The following is a 17,424-nucleotide window of genomic DNA, read 5'->3' as shown; positions in this document are numbered from 1 at the left end:
TGGATTGTATTTATCATCATTAGTCATTTAGGTCAACATTGGATCATTCAGAGATCCTCACTGAACTTCTGGAGAGAGTTTGCTGCACTGAAAGTAAAGGGGCTGAATAATTTTGCACGCCCAATTTTTCAGTTTTTGATTTGTTAAAAAAGTTTGAAATATCCAATAAATGTCGTTCCACTTCATGATTGTGTCCCACTTGTTGTTGATTCTTCACAAAAAAATACAGTTATATATCTTTATGTTTGAAGCCTGAAATGTGGCAAAAGGTCGCAAAGTTCAAGGGGGCCGAATACTTTCGCAAGGCACTGTATATAATTACTGTCGGTAGGGGGAGCTGTGACATCAATGGAGTGCGTTAGTGAGGTCTTGGAGATTCCTTCTCCAATCTTGGAGAATGACTACTACTAAAAACTAACGTTTCTCTGTCTCATAGTTTTACCCTATTAATTGCATTTATTTCTATTATTAAACAGGGTGAGACTGAACATGGAAAATGCGCAGGAGAAAAGGAAAGAGTGCCACCGGAGGAGAATGAAGGGGACCAAGTGCTTCGACATCCGGGCGAATGACTTGGCTTGGAAGAAGGACGAAAGGAACGCGAGACCTGGGAAACCTTGCTGCTCTTTCGCTCCTAGCTGGGGTCCCCGTTCGTTAAGGTGAATATTAAAATCTCAGATAAGTATTTGCATTTGCCTCATCGTGGGCAGCATTGCCATGCTGTCAACAGTACCAAATAGTCAATCTCAAGACTAACCGCTGGGTCACGTTAAGTAACCTCCGCTTTCATGTAGGTACTGTTATTAAGGTGTATGACTCCAGTGGTCATGACACCCACCTGGAGTTTCTCTCACAACTCATCTCGCTATCTTTTCCAGGGATCATCCCTCCCTCATCAACCCCACTGACATAAAACATTTGACAAGTATCCTTTATTTTCTGTCTGCTATTAACATTATTGCATGTCTAATCAAACATTTAAATTAAATCATTCAATAACTATTTTCTACATGCCTTGTGGGGCGGCAGGTAGCCTAGTGGTTAGAGCGTTGGACTAGTAACCAAAAGGTTGCAAGATCGATTCCCAGAGCTGACAAGGTAAAAAGATCTGTCGTTCTGCCATCATTGAAAATAAGAATTTGTTCTTATCTGACTTGCCTAGTTAAATAAAGGAAAAATAAAAAACAACCCTGTTCACTTTACTCTGCCCCTATTCTCTAGGACCTAGGGGTTCTGCCTAACACACAGACATGGATCCACCTGATGTCCTCCATTACTAACCACCCTCCAACTTTTCATTGCATCAGCTACTGTTGTTGTCATGTTGTCATTATCTGCTGAGAAAGAGCAAGAAAATGATCATACTGGGCACATAATGTGAGATGCACAGATTAGCTAAAAACACTAGCACTGTAAACACTCAGAGCAAAGTAAGCAGCAGCACCTGGACTCTGCAGAGCCCCTTCCGAGACGGACTGCCTGTTGAATACAAGTGACAGGCAGAACCTTCATCCACACAGCACCCACACCTCTCTATTTTCCACACACCAGAATTCAGTATTTCAGTCTGATTACCATGTGAGTGTACAAAAAGTCTGTGAAAGTAAATTGACACACATGTACCAAAAAAATCAACGTTTATATATATTAAATCTAAAATATTGCCAGATTGGTTTTCAAGGTGTTCATTATTGTAAATGGTAACATATCCCTTGATGGTATACAACATTAATCATTGTTATATCATAGTACATACTATATATATATATATATATATATAAGTATGTCCTATGATATAACAATGCATATATATATTCAACCACATGGGTGTACCAATGAGCTATAATCTTTTTAAATCATAATAGAGGACTAATGAAATAATATTATTGGGAAAGGGGGATACCTAGTCAGTTGTACAACTGAATGCCTAATGCATTTTTTATTTATGTATCTTTTATTTAAGTAGGCAAGTCAGTTAAGAACAAATTCTTATTTACAATGACAGCCTAGGAACAGTGGGTCAACTGCCTTGTTCAGGGGCAGAACAACAGATTTTTACCTTGTCAGCTTGGGGATTCAATCTAGCAACCTTTCGGTTACTGGCACAACGCTTTAACCACTAGGCTACCTGCCGGCCCATTTAACCTAACCCCTCTGAATCAGAGAGGTGTGGGGGGCTGCCATAATCGACATCCACGTATTATTGTAGTGTAGATAAGGGAAGGCCTGTTTAAAATGAAAACATGCCAGCTAGACAAACCAATGTATGAATCAAATGTATTTGCATATGAATGGAGTGGAAATTAGCCAAAGTTTTTTATTTAAAATATTTTTTATATGGTAAGTAACAATGTGTATGGATCATCAAAATGATATTTTTTCCCCCCGATGCCTGTTTATTCATAAAACATAGAAGATGATAAATAACATTACATCGCAATGGTATGTCTATGTAAAATAATATGAAAACAAAAGCGTATTAATAGGAATACATTTAGCCTAATTGGTAACAAATATGACATGGGAAAAAGTCAGGATCCTAGTCAGGCTATTGATTGTCAAATCCAGATTAAATACAGGTCTTCAGGTGTATCAAATCTGTAGGTGATTGTGGGCAAAATCAATGACAAACAGCTGAAATGTTCAGGCTTCATCATGATCTGTGATCAAAACAGGCTGGGGTGTTTTCGGTTACTTTTAGGCTAAGGTTATGTGTAAGAACGCAACTGCACTGAAATGAATAGCCTGATTCAATGGGATTCTCCAGAATATTTTTTTTTTGATCTGTTAAGATCTTTGGTCTATGCATAGACCCCTACTGATTTTATATTTTTTTGGTATTTTTGGTATAGCCTACCACTAATATTCTAAATTGCGGAGCATTTAATAAAACAAGTACATTTTCCTGTGATGTTGAGGCTGAGCAAGACCTTCGATAGGCTAGTAAACAATGCGGAAATAATCATGGAGTTAATCATTGTTATAGCCTAGATCGCTTTTTTCTAAGGCTAAGTAAACAAGGGGGAGCATGCTTTTTGCCCGTCTCTCTTACAAGGGTTAGGCCTATATCCTCACATATCCCCTCAATTCAAGCCCTGCTTTTAACCATAAGACATCTCCACAGAAATGTATAGCCTAAGGATGACTGTGATTGTGTCTGTTAAACTGGTAACCTCGTCAAATAACATCAGTGATTTTCAGGTCAGAGAAAGATGCCAGAGTTTCTGAATTGGAATTCCGAGTTGGATGACCGTTCAAAACAAAAAAGAATCCCAGTCTGAGCTTGTTCCCCCACCCCCCCAGAGTTCAGTTGTCTTGAACGCACTGAAGTCGGAAGTCAGAGATTGCAGTTCCGAGTTCTTTTAAATGCGCCACTAGAGACCTAGGCTACCTCTTATTTCTGAATAAGGCTACCTCCAACAAAGAAGCCCTTGTGTCTGTATTGATGTGAGAAATAGGCATATCTACACAGTAATGGTGGCTGGCTGCGATATCAACTAACCTAAAGTTTTCTAGAGCTGATATGCCTATTTTAGCTAAATCGACAAATGAAATTGATTAGATTACTCTGCCAATGAAAAATATTTTTTCAAAATCATATACATGTAGACATTTGTAAGGCGTTCATGGTGAGATTTTTAATAATAAACTAAACAGACACTTAAACTAACACGTGATGCGTAACACATGTAGACGTTTTTAAGGCGTTCATGGTACGATCTTTCATAATAAAATTAGAAGCAAACTGACATGTGTCAGTGCCACGTTACACAACGTGAACACTACGTCTACATGACGTGTACGCATGAGGCTTAATTCTGGAACTTATCACCCCCCATAGTTTGGGATTCAGTAACCTAATGTAGCAGGCCAGGTATTCGCCTTCTGCCTGTAGCTTCTCAGCACCCTGTTATTTGCTGCCATCTAGTGACAAAGTGGTGCATGAAGCATGGGCTTTTCTGCAAGGGAGGATAGGACCTACAGGTCATCACTAGATAGCAAACACCCAACACCCACAAATGAGCACACCGGAACCTAAAACTAATCGGTGAGTGGCAAATGACGGTCAGCGCCCCGTTTTATTTTTTTTCTAAACATGTAAACATACAAGACTGTGACCTGGAAACAATAATACGCAAAGACTGTTAACCAATAATAAAAAATATATATAATAAAACACCAAAACATTAACATACTTCTTTGAATGTCATATGTTTGCAAATACTGGAATGCTTGACAACATCAATATATATTCTTAAATATATATTTCTATATAGAGATCTTCAAATATTTTATATATTCATTCATATTTCCCCTTTAGGTCCTCTTTTCAATTGGTTCACATTCCTTACATGATCTTTACCCCTGGATCTTTTTGTGGCAATTTAGACCTGAAGATAGACATCCAAAGTCTAAGAAATGTAAAGGCAGTTTTTAAACAAGCGCACACACAATCTTTTAATATATATCCCCTGCTATATCCTCGAGGTAGGGAAATGCATCCAGCACTAGCCATTCCCTCTCACATTCCCTGATTAGATAGCGTGTATACAGATCAGGGTTCAAACACTATTTTAAATCTTTCAAATATTTTTTGGTGTTTGCTTCAGCCTGCCTGGAGTGTCAGATCGGTGGGGTTTGCAGTTTTGCGACTATTCTATTGTTTTTATTGTCCCAGGCAAGCTCAATCAAGCCCAGATTAAGTACTCAAAATTATTTCAAATAGTATTTGAACTCAGGTCTGCACTTAAATTGGGAGAAAGAGATACTGCATGTCCCTCTGGCCCTCTTTCAATCCTTCAGTCAATGGGAATTGAAACAACATGCGTTACAACGTCGCTTTGTTGTACTTTAAGGAGTAACCAACTGCAATTTCTAGACATTCCACCAGGGAGCCAGCGGAGAGGAAATCTAGCTCCACCTCGATAAATTTGATGTAAATGGCCGAGCGTTCAGGGCCCATGGAGAGGCCCTCTTCTCTGGCTTGCTGCCCAGTGCCCCTGCAGTTCCCCTGGAGGAAGCGTGTGACGGCCGAGGGCTGCCTGCGGCTGTAGTGCTTGCCTGAGCTCTGAAAGTGCTGGAACAGGCACTGCTGTAGGGTCCTCTCCTCTGCGATGCCCAGGTAGCAGTAGGTCACTTTGGCCACCGTCTTCTCCCCCACTCTCCCTCCCGGGCCCACCACACTCTCGAACCCAGACCCGCCAGAGCCCGACGATCCAGAGAGAGGCAAGCTCTGGTCAGAGTCTTGGTGCTGCAGCGGAGAGTCTGGGGCCTCATCCTCCCCTGTGTAGTCTGACTCCGCTGACACCTCCTCGTAACCGATGGCATAAAGGCCATAAGTCTTAGGGATTCCCCCGGGTAGGAGGTACTGGGAGGCCCCGTTGCTGCAGCCCGTCACCCTTGACTGTGCTATTGGGATCCAGTCTACCTCCATGTGCAGCTCCAGGCAGCGCGCCTCGCTAATGGTGATGTCCAGGAACTTGTAATAAACGTTCTTCCAGTTCATCTTCTGCACTTTGGTCATGATGACACGGCCCTCTGCCTTCTCCGGATTGAAGTACTCGCGCAGCCGCTTACCCAAGGGCACCTGGGAGCTGATCTCGGCGTAGTGGTAGCAGACGTCCTCGTGCCAGCGTGTGTTGTAGCCCACACCAAAGATGGCCAGCTTGTTGGAGAGGTGCAATCTGGAGAAGTCGGTCCACGTCTGGAAGTGCTCCCACTTCACCTGTACCGACTCCAGGATGCGCACCACATTCTGCATCACTTCCTGTTTCCTGAGAGGGACAGAAATACATGAATGTTCAAGATGAGGTTGGAACCAGTGGAGGGTTGGTAATGAGAACAGATGATACATTTTTATGAAGACTGGACGTTGAATAATGCAGTGACAGTCTCTGTCAGTGATTTGTTTTTAATAACATCTTGGCAGTAAAAAGTAATTATTTTGACCTTGTATCCATGTTACATGTACTGTTATCAGGTGTCATTAATTATATGGCAAAAACACATACTGAACTTGCTCCGAGGGCTCAGGTCGAAGCTGCAGGACACTGGCATTCTTTGGCGGCTGTGTTTCCTCTGAAGAAATAAAGGAACAGTATTTTTTATCATTAAAATAACACATCAAACGCTACCCTGACAGGCATATATGCTCATTACTCCTACAGTATTCATTTTGACAGAGTGAAGGAAGAGCCTGCATACTAAATCCAATTTTATTTGTCACATGCGCCGAATACAACAGGTATTACAGTGAAATGCTTACTTACAAGCCCTTAACCAACAATGCAGGCAGTGCTTCCAAATGTTTCACACTCTGAAAGCTACCCCTAATAAGAACTACCAGTCCCCTGGATAGTCTACCTACAACTTTAACAAAAAAATAAGTCTGCTGACCCCTTCCCTATGTCATCACCAGAATCATCATCATCATCATCACCACCACCACTCACCAGTTTCCATCTCTCCCTCCTGGAAGGCGGAGGCCAGCACCTGGTTGCACCAGTCTTCTTGGGAGAAGTCCTCCATGGTGCTGCCGTCAGACTCCATCTCCTGGTACAGGCCACTACTGTTGATGAGGACAGGGGCACACGTCTGGGAGTCCCAGCCTCCCTGGCCAAACACCTTTTCCAGCTGCTCGATGGAGTAGCTACTTTTCCTCTTGCCGACGCCATGCTCCTTCACTCTGCTATAGCACCGGCGCAGCGTCTGCGGGTCATAATGGGTGTGTGAACCTCAGAGGAAGATCTTGAAGTTAGTGTTAGCTATTAGACTAGCTATAGGCCTATCCAATGCCACAAATACACCAGAGACGGCATAGTCACCCACAAAAGGACTGGGATCAAGATGAATGAATGGCTACATACATTTACAGAAATTATTTGCTTTGAAATGCATATAGCTGAGGATATTTTACTCTCTAAAATTGCACTAGATGCAAAATTCAGCACCCTTATGCAAACTTCCAGTTGGCTTTCCTGATAGCGATCTGGGTGCTTTTAGATATGTGGGTGTATTTACATACAAGTGTTGCTTTCAACTGTATTGGGTTGCACAAAAACAGCCCATGGTAAGCCAGAAGTTCCATTTCAACTTATTGTGCCGGTGGGCAGGACAGTTGCTCATTATGACGGGAAGAAACAGACAACAAATATCTAAAGGATGGTATTAAATATACAACAGGCGGGCCTAATCCTGGATGCTGATTGGATTAAACCGCATTCTACCTGGTGTCTATTCCACAAGGCTATGATGTTGAAATGCCTATTTACTGTCCCATCTCACTACGCAATCCAACAACATTGACTGGTTATCATCTAGTTGTTCTCTCAAGAGGAGGCTTCTTACTCTGACTAACGCCTGTAACGTGACCCAGGTTATCACTCAGCCAACTAGAGTGTAAACCAATAGTGATGGATCTGTGACATCCACTAGTATTGATCATATCTTCATCAATGCTTGCAGAGCTTTGCTCCAAAGCAATATCAGTTCCCATTGGCTGTCGTGACCATAAAATTATGGCAATAATAAGGAAAGCCAAAGTACCAAAGGCAGGGCCTAAAGTTATTTATAAGATCATAGAAAATGTTCTCTCAGGACTCTTTTTTTTTTTTTTTTTGAAGATGTAAAATATTTATTTTGGTCTGTTGTGTATATGGAGGAGAATCCAGATTAAGCACTTGGAGTATTTGTAAAATTATTATTGCCAACTGTTGACAAACATTCACCCATTAAGAACTGTTAGAGCCCTCACAACTAAACAAAAAAAAAGAAATGATTTGACCAAAACAAGATAAATAACAGACTTTGGAGCACCTCTTATATGTAAGGGGACCTGCGTGGTTCTGGTACCGGTTCCAACCAACATTTTCGCTTATAAATCGGGCTGTGGACACTGTAGATCGAAATGGCTTACATTGAGCGATAGCCATGGTTCCAACGGACACAGTAGTATTTTGAGCCTGTGTGACATACAGTGCCTTGCGAAAGTATTCGGCCCCCTTGAACTTTGCGACCTTTTGCCACATTTCAGGCTTCAAACATAAAGATATAAAACTGTATTTTTTTGTGAAGAATCAACAACAAGTGGGACACAATCATGAAGCGGAACGACATTTATTGGATATTTCAAACTTTTTTAACAAATCAAAAACTGAAAAATTGGGCGTGCAAAATGATTCAGCCCCCTTAAGTTAATACTTTGTAGCGCCACCTTTTGCTGCGATTACAGCTGTAAGTCGCTTGGGGTATGTCTCTATCAGTTTTGCACATCGAGAGACTGACATTTTTTCCCATTCCTCCTTGCAAAACAGCTCGAGCTCAGTGAGGTTGGATGGAGAGCATTTGTGAACAGCAGTTTTCAGTTCTTTCCACAGATTCTCGATTGGATTCAGGTCTGGACTTTGACTTGGCCATTCTAACACCTGGATATGTTTATTTTTGAACCATTCCATTGTAGATTTTGCTTTATGTTTTGGATCATTGTCTTGTTGGAAGACAAATCTCCGTCCCAGTCTCAGGTCTTTTGCAGACTCCATCAGGTTTTCTTCCAGAATGGTCCTGTATTTGGCTCCATCCATCTTCCCATCAATTTTAACCATCTTCCCTGTCCCTGCTGAAGAAATGCAGGCCCAAACCATGATGCTGCCACCACCATGTTTGACAGTGGGGATGGTGTGTTCAGCTGTGTTGCTTTTACGCCAAACATAACGTTTTGCATTGTTGCCAAAAAGTTCAATTTTGGTTTCATCTGACCAGAGCACCTTCTTCCACATGTTTGGTGTGTCTCCCAGGTGGCTTGTGGCAAACTTTAAACAACACTTTTTATGGATATCTTTAAGAAATGGCTTTCTTCTTGCCACTCTTCCATAAAGGCCAGATTTGTGCAATATACGACTGATTGTTGTCCTATGGACAGAGTCTCCCACCTCAGCTGTAGATCTCTGCAGTTCATCCAGAGTGATCATGGGCCTCTTGGCTGCATCTCTGATCAGTCTTCTCCTTGTATGAGCTGAAAGTTGAGGGACGGCCAGGTCTTGGTAGATTTGCAGTGGTCTGATACTCCTTCCATTTCAATATTATCGCTTGCACAGTGCTCCTTGGGATGTTTAAAGCTTGGGAAATCTTTTTGTATCCAAATCCGGCTTTAAACTTCTTCACAACAGTATCTCGGCCCTGCCTGGTGTGTTCCTTGTTCTTCATGATGCTCTCTGCGCTTTTAACGGACCTCTGAGACTATCACAGTGCAGGTGCATTTATACGGAGACTTGATTACACACAGGTGGATTGTATTTATCATCATTAGTCATTTAGGTCAACATTGGATCATTCAGAGATCCTCACTGAACTTCTGGAGAGAGTTTGCTGCACTGAAAGTAAAGGGGCTGAATAATTTTGCACGCCCAATTTTTCCGTTTTTGATTTGTTAAAAAAGTTTGAAATATCCAATAAATGTTGTTCCACTTCATGATTGTGTCCCACTTGTTGATTCTTCACAAAAAAATACAGTTTTATATCTTTGTTTGAAGCCTGAAATGTGGCAAAAGGTCGCAAAGTTCAAGGGGGCCGAATACTTTCGCAAGGCACTGTAGGATCTGAAACCACTTTAAGATGGGATATCCCTCCTACCATTTAGTTCGCTCTTCCAACTATCCATCAACTCCTGGCTGAACACAGCCACTGACCAAGCAATGCAATTCAGAGATTGATTTATAGCCATCAATCAAAAATAATTAATAGTTTGTCATTGATGGACAAATTAATATGAGGTGAAAGGCAAGTTGCTAACGAGTTCAGGAAGTCAAGCTAAGGCTCAGACGTTCACAGCGATTGGGGAAGACGTTTTGATCAAGAGAGACCTTTAGAAAATAAGTACTTTTTCCTGTAATGTAACACTAAACATACAAATATGTATTTAACAGTGAAAGGTGAACTCTTCATTTTATAATTTCATTATGCTATATTTAGAAAGCATGTAAGTAATGTCAAGCCTTAATTCAGTTTTGTTGAATAGTAATTACATCATGAAATCTATTTTTTTTACGATATTTGTACTGTGTACTTGAGCTTTGTCCTCAAGTGACTACCTCAGCAATTTACAGTGCATTTGGAAAGTATTCAGAACCCTTGACTTTTTCCACATTTTGTTACATTACAGACTTATTCTAAAATTGACAAATGTTTTTTCCTCATCAATCTACACACAAAAAAGAAAGCTTGGCACACCTGTATTTAGAGAGTTTCTACCATTCTTCTCTGCAGATCCTCTCAAGCTCTCAAGTTGGATGGGGAGTGTCATTGCACAGCTATTTTCAGGTCTCTCCAATGATGTTCCATCGGACTCAAGTCCGGGCTCTGGATGGGCCAGTCAAGGACATTCAGAGACTTGTCCTAAAGGACTCCTGTGTTGTCTTGGCTGTGTGCTTAGGGTCATTGTCCTGTTGGAAGGTGAACCTTCACCCCAGTCTGAGGTCCTGAGCGCTCTGGAGCAGGTTTTCATCAACGATCTGTCTTTGCTCTGTTCATCTTTCCCTCAATCCTGACAGGTCTCCCAGTCCCTGCTGCTGAAAAACATCCCCACAGTATGATGCTACCACCACCATGCTTCACCGTAGGGATTAGAGGTTGACCGATTAATCGGAATGGCCGATTAATTAGGGCCGATTTCAAGTTTTCATAACAGTCAGAAATCGGTATTTTTGGGCGCCGATTCAAAAAGGAAAAAAAAAAAAGTGTATATATATATATATATATATATATATTAATATCTTTATTAAACTAGGCAAGACAGTTAAGAACACATTCTTATTTTCAATGACGGCCTATGAACAGTGGGTTAACTGCCTTGTTCAGGGGCAGAACGACAGATTTTCATCTTGTCAGCTTGGTGGATTCAATCTTGCAACCTTACAGTTAACTAGTCCAACGCAATAACGACCTGCCTCTCTCTCGTTGCACTCTACAAGGAGACTGCCTGTTACGCGAATGCAGTAAGCCAAGGTAAGTTGCTAGCTAGCATTAAACTTATCTTACAAAAACAATCAATCATAATCACTAGTTAACTACACATGATTGATGATATTATTAGATATTATCTAGCGTGTCCTGCATATAATCTGACTGAGTGGAGGCAGAAGCAGGCGCGTAAACATTCATTCAAACAGTACTTTCGTGTGTTTTGCCAGCAGCTCTTCATTGTGCTTGAAGCATTGAGCTGTTTATGACTTCAAGCCTATCAACTCCCGATATGAGGCTGGTGTAACCGAAGTGAAATGGCTAGCTAGTTAGCGCGCGCTAACTTCGAGGGTGGCTGTTGTCGTTGTGTTCCTGGTTCGAGCCCAGGGAGGAGCGAGGAGAGGGACTGAAGCTATACTGTTACACTGGCAATACTAAAGTGCCTATAAGAACATCCAATAGTCAAAGGTTAATGAAATACAAATGGTATGAAAAATCATAATCGGTCGACCTCTAGTAGGGATGGTGCTAGGTTTCCTCCAGACGTGAAACTTGGCATTCAGGCCAAATAGTTTAATCTTGATTTCCTCAGACCAAATAATCTTGTTTCTCATGGTCTGAGTCCTTTAGGTGCCTTTTGGCAAACTCCAAACTCCATGTGCCTTTTACTGAGGAGTGGCATCCGTCTAGCCACTCTACCATAAAGGCCAGATTGGTGGAGTGCTGCAGAGATGGTTGTCCACCTCAACAGAGGAACTGGAGCTCTGCCAGTGACCATCGAGTTCTTGGTCACCTCCCTGACCAAGGCCCTTCTCCTCCGATTGCTCAGTTTGGAAGGGCGGCCAACTTCAGGAAGAGTCTTGGTGGTTCCAAACTTCTTCCATTTAAGAATGATGGAGGCCATTGTGTTCTTGGGTACCTTCAATGCTGCAGAAATGTTTTGGTACCCTTCCCCAGATCTGTACCTCGACACAATCCTGTCTCGGAGCACTATAGTCAATTACTTCGACCTCATGGCTTGATTTTTGCTCTGACATACACTGGCAACTGTGGGACATTTTATAGACAGTTGTGTGCCTTTCCAAAAAAATTTCAACAAATTGCATTTATCCACAAGCTGTAGAATCATCAAGGATTTTCAATGGAAACAGGATTCACCTCAGGTAAATTTTGAGTCTCATGTAAATAAGTTATGATGGATTATTGTAAGATGGCGCCGGAGAAGAAGGCAGATATTTTACATGACCCCCCAGCCGATTGTGTTTTTTGTTCCGTTAAACTTATTTTGTACATAATGTTGCTGCTACTGTCGCTTATTACCGAAAATAACTTGTAGACATCAGGACTGTGATTACTCACCACGGACTAACATAATCCTTTTTTTCCTTTCACGACTCTGACGAGCCCAACGAAGGATATACTGCTAGTCAAATGGCTATTTACAATGCCCCCCCCACGCCGTCTTTACACCACTGCTACTCTGTTCTCATCTATGCATAGTCACTTCAATAACTCTACCTACATGTACATACTACCTCAACTAACTGGTGCCCCGCACATTGACTCTGTATCTGTACCCCCCCCCCCGTAAATAGTCTCGCTATTGTTATTTTACTGCTGCTCTTTCATTTCTTGTATCTCTTATTCTTATCCATATTTTTTGGAAGCTGCATTGTTGGTTAGGGGCCCGTAAGTAAGCATTCCACTGTACACCTGTTGTATTCGGTGCATATGACTAATACAATTAGATTTGATATCAGTTGTTGTTTTGCAAAAATTGCTACAAACCTGTTTTCGCTTTGTCATTATGGGGTAATGTGTGTAGAGTGATGAAAACAATTAATTTAATACATTTTAGAATAAGGCTAATGTAATTATTATGATTTTTTTACGTGAAGAGGTCTGAATACTTTCCGAATGCACTGTACATCCACCACCAGACATGCCACTATTGGTTTCTTCACTGTACCCAAACCAAAAATAGATTTAATGCATTGCTCATTTATATACATGACATCGTGGAATGCTCTGCCACCAGAGGTTACTGGTGGCAAAAATAAAGTTTAGCTTTAAAAACAGAATGTTTTATTTAATCATAGCGCCTCTCCTCTTTCTAAAGATGAATTTAACTGTACTGTATATATGAACATGTACCAGTCAAGTTTGGGTTTTTCTGTATTTGTACTATTTTCTACGTTGTAGAATAATAGTGAAGACATTGAAACTATGAAATAACACATATGGAATCATGTAGTAACCAAACAAATTGTTAAACAAATCAAAATAGATTTCATATTTTAGATTATTCAAAGTAGCCACCCTTTGCCTTGATGACAGCTTTGCACACGCTTGGCATTCACTCAACCACCATCACCTGGAATGCTTTTCCAACAGTCTTGGAGGAGTTCCCACATTTGCAGAGCACTTGTTCGCTGCTTTTCCTTCACTCTGCGGTCCAACTCATCCCAAACCATCTCAATTGGGTTGAGGTCGGGTGATTGTGGAGGTCAGGTCATCTGATGCAGCACTCCATCTCTCTCCTTATTGGTCAAATAGCCCTTACACAGCCTGGAGGTGTGTTGGGTCATTGTCATGTTGAAAAACAAAAGCGCAAACCAGATGGGATGGTGTATCATTGCAAAATGCTGTGGTAGCCATGTTGTTTTAGTGTGCCTTGAATTCTAAATAAATCACTGACAGTGTCACCAGCAAAGCACCCCCACACCTTCTCCTCTATGCTTCACATGGGAACCACACATGCAGAGATCCGTTCACCTACTCTGCGTCTAAGAAAGACACAGTGGTTGGAACCAGAAATCTCAAATTTGGACTCATCAGACCAAAGAACAGATTTCCACCGATCTAATGTCCATTGCTTGTGTTTCATTGGCTCAAACATGTCTCTTCTTCTTATTGGTGTCCTTTAGTAATGGTTTATTTGCAGCAATTCGATCATGAAAGCCTGATTCATGCAGTCTCCTCTGAACAGTTGATGTTGAGATGTGTCTGTTACTTGAACTCTGATGCATTTGTTTGGGCTGCAATTTCTGAGGCCGGTAACTCTAATGAATGTATCCTCTACCGCAGAGGTAACTCTGGGTCTTCCTTTCCTGTGGTGGTTCTAATGAGAGCTAGTTTCATCATAGCGCTTGATGGTTTTTGCATTTGCACTTGAAGAAACTTTCAAAGTTCTTAATTTTCTGGATTGACTGACCTTCATGTCTTAAAGTAATGATGGACTGTGTTTTCTCTTTGCTTATTTGAGCTGTTCTTACCATAATATGGAGTTTTACCAAATAGGGCTATCTTCTGTATACCACCCCTACCTTGTCACAACACAACTAATTGGCTCAAACATATTAAAGGAAAAAAATTCCACAAATTATCTTTTGACAAGGCAAACCTGGTAATTGAAATGCATTCCAGGTGACTACCTCATGAAGCTGGTTGAGAGAATGCCAAGAGTGTGCAAAGCTGTCGTCAAGGCAAAGGATGGCTACTTTGAAGAATTGTTTAACACTTTTGGTTACTACATGATTCATTGTGTTATTTCATTGTTTTGATGTCTTCACTAATATTCTACAATGTAGTAGAATAGTAAAAATAAAGAAAAACCCTGGAAAGAGTAGGTGTGTCCAAACTTTTAACTGGTACTGTATATATGAAGTGTGTAAATAGTATTTTAGGTGTCTCTTGGTGTCTTTTCTATATATAACTCTTATTTTTATTACGCCGTGATCACGAGAAAATGATCTTACGATCTTGACAAAACAACTTTATGTAGTGATCATGAGATAAATAAGTTGTGATTGACCTAACAAGGGAATACTTTTTTAATTCATATGTCCTCTCTGGACCTCCGTAGGGTTGCGTCCATAGATATGAAACAAAAATACTAAAATTAATGACCAGCCAGCATCAATAGAAACCCTAGATTTGTGTCGGGACTATATCTCGTGGAAGGATGAAATAGTATGTATAAATTCATTAAAATAAAAAGTTTATGAAAATATGTCAATCATTATTTGAACATGGGTATATATATATGAAAGTGATAATGCCCTCGAAGCTGGTGTTTCGACTTTGTCTCAGGCCGAATAACACCCGTGCCAATATATCCTCCAAACACCGGCTTCGAGGGCATTATCACTTAAACAGACTTTCCAAACGTGGGTCTGTTGTAGAGGTCTTCACAGGTCCACCCAATCCTGAATACCCGAGGCTCAACCCGGGACCTGAGCGAGTCCGGGTCCAAAATTCTAACTTTTCCCTTGGGCCCAAGTCTGATAGATCCGAGTGGACCCGATCGTATCTCTGCATAGCCTATAGCATATTTATTTTACGCTAATAAGGTGAATTTATTGACTGATTTAAGGACTAGCCAACATATTCTTTAACCAGACGAGCAAGTTGCCACTTGGGTCGACCCCGTTAGGGTATGGGTGGAGTCTAGTTCTGGTTGTCGTAGGGTTCATTCGGGTTCAGGGCTGATTGTTCTTGGGTCTGTTTAGGTTGGTGTTTCCACTCACTACAAAGCGAAGAGAAGAAGCCCCGTGGCCAGCAGTGGGAGAAGATGGAGCAAGATTGACATTCTGCTAATTTTCTCATTGATGAACCATTTGATCTCCATAGTTTTCTGTGTCCAAAACTAAAATCTGTAACAAAAGGAGTGGACTGTGTTTTGTAGAATTTACCCTTTGCCAAAGTTTCTCCCAAAAATGTTGTTGTTTAGAAGTAGTGCATATTTCTGTTAGTTCCCTAAAGGAAATATGCAAATAAATAAATGCTAGAATGTGCCAATAGGACCTCCCTAGCTCGTGCTTGGCTCTGCCCACTATGATTCATTTTCTCCCCTTGGAAACGACAGGCTCTGGTCTATCTTGGGTTAGTTATAAAAATCGCTGCCTCTAGTCTGTTGCAGGCACACTTCCTGTCTGCTTACCTGATGTCAAAACAAAAGTGCTGCACTGTCTACAACAGACCCACGTTTGGAAAGTCTGTTTAATAATAAGATCTATTACATATTTGCCCGTCACAAGGAACAACCATCCTGCCCACAACACAGGCACAGTAAGGCTTCCCACGGACTGTTGTAGTGCAACCCAATACAACTGAAAGTGACGTACTAGCTTAACAATTTACTGAATGTTTTAAAAACGTACCTACGGGTTGAATCGTTACATTAGCAAGCTACATATTACTAGCTAGCTTGCTAGCTAACGTTAGTTAGTCAATGGGCATAAGCTAGGAAGCTACTGTAACACTGACAACATCCCTGGTTAACATTACATGATTTAACATAGCACGCAGTTACTGCCTAAGAAGAGTGGCAAGCATCTGACAGATGACTACCTATGTGATAGATGAACATGCTTACTCTGTCCCCCATTACCTTCATCCTCTCCCTGCATTGGGATGGGGTCCTTTCGTAGCCGAGCTCTGCTAGAGCTCGTGAGACCCGCTCGTACATTGCGGGACCAGGGGCCTTTCCAGAAAAAACGGTGCCTGCAACCTCCAATTGCTGCATTCGTGCCTCCGTCAGTCTTTCATTGCCCCACACCGCAATAAGGGCGTTTGTTTCGGATGGGGTCCACGACATCCCTCGGCAAGCTGTGAAGCTATTTGAGGCAAAGGCCGATCCACTTCGGCCTGCGCTCCCAGAAATCGTCATACCTACGTTGAGAGGCGAGAATCGATTAGGTGTGGATGGATTGGAATGATATTGGTTGCTGTCACTCAAATCCTCTGATTCTGGTGATGGAACTTCTGTTTTCGGCATCTTTAACGGCGTCGATATCTCGGGAGAATGATTAGAGGTACAGGGCGCCGCCATCTTTCTTCTGTTGCTAAGGGGAGGGTAGCCTAACGTAGCAGGCGTCAAAAGGGAAGGGGATGTGATATACTTCTTCTGTATGTATGAGGGGTGATATGTGCCAGAATTAAGCTTAGGCAACCGTACCTCCTTGTGACTGTCACTTACCATTGAACGTCTGATACCAATGCCTTACTAATGTCTGCGTGACGCCAGTACAGTACATACATATGAGATGAGTATGTAAACAAAGTGGCATAGTTTAAAGTGGCTAGTGATACATGTATTACATAAAGATGCAGTAGATGATATAGAGTACAGTATATACGTATACATATGAGATAAATAATGTAGGGTATGTAAACATTATATTAAGTAGCATTGTTTAAAGTGGCTAGTGATATATTTTATATCAATTCCCATCAATTCCCATTATTAAAGTGGCTGGAGTTGAGTCAGTGTGTTGGCAGCAGCCACTCGATGTTAGTGGTGGCTGTTTAACAGTCTGATGGCCTTGAGATAGAAGCTGTTTTTCAGTCTCTCGGTCCCAGCTTTGATGCACCTGTACTGACCTCGCCTTCTGGATGATAGCGGGGTGAACAGGCAGTGGCTCGGGTGGTTGTTGTCCTTGATGATCTTTATGGCCTTCCTGTGACATC

The 17,424-nt window shown here is 41.5% G+C and overlaps 1 protein-coding gene across 2 annotated transcripts; it reads right to left on the bottom strand.

Annotated features, from left to right (window-relative positions):
• Nucleotides 1-4,047: 4,047 nt before the first annotated feature.
• LOC110533521 (myb/SANT-like DNA-binding domain-containing protein 2) lies at nucleotides 4,048-16,818 on the bottom strand. Of its 2 annotated transcripts, none has more exons than XM_021617812.3 (4): nucleotides 16,331-16,818; nucleotides 6,453-6,708; nucleotides 6,012-6,078; nucleotides 4,048-5,774 (listed from the first exon to the last, which is right to left on the bottom strand). In XM_021617812.3, the coding sequence occupies exons 1-4, from the start codon at nucleotides 16,784-16,786 to the stop codon at nucleotides 4,829-4,831; spliced, it is 1,725 nt and encodes a 574-aa protein (XP_021473487.3). In that variant the 5' UTR covers nucleotides 16,787-16,818; the 3' UTR covers nucleotides 4,048-4,828. The 2 variants fall into 2 exon arrangements, with proteins under 2 accessions (XP_021473487.3, XP_021473488.3); XM_021617813.3 differs by having other exon boundaries at nucleotides 16,346-16,818.
• Nucleotides 16,819-17,424: the final 606 nt, after the last annotated feature.

Source organism: Oncorhynchus mykiss, chromosome 10 (genome assembly GCF_057628025.1).
Source record: "Oncorhynchus mykiss isolate SJ-2025 chromosome 10, ASM5762802v1, whole genome shotgun sequence".
In the NCBI taxonomy this organism is placed as follows: domain Eukaryota; kingdom Metazoa; phylum Chordata; class Actinopteri; order Salmoniformes; family Salmonidae; genus Oncorhynchus; species Oncorhynchus mykiss.
This window is presented reverse-complemented; position numbering and strand designations above follow the sequence as displayed.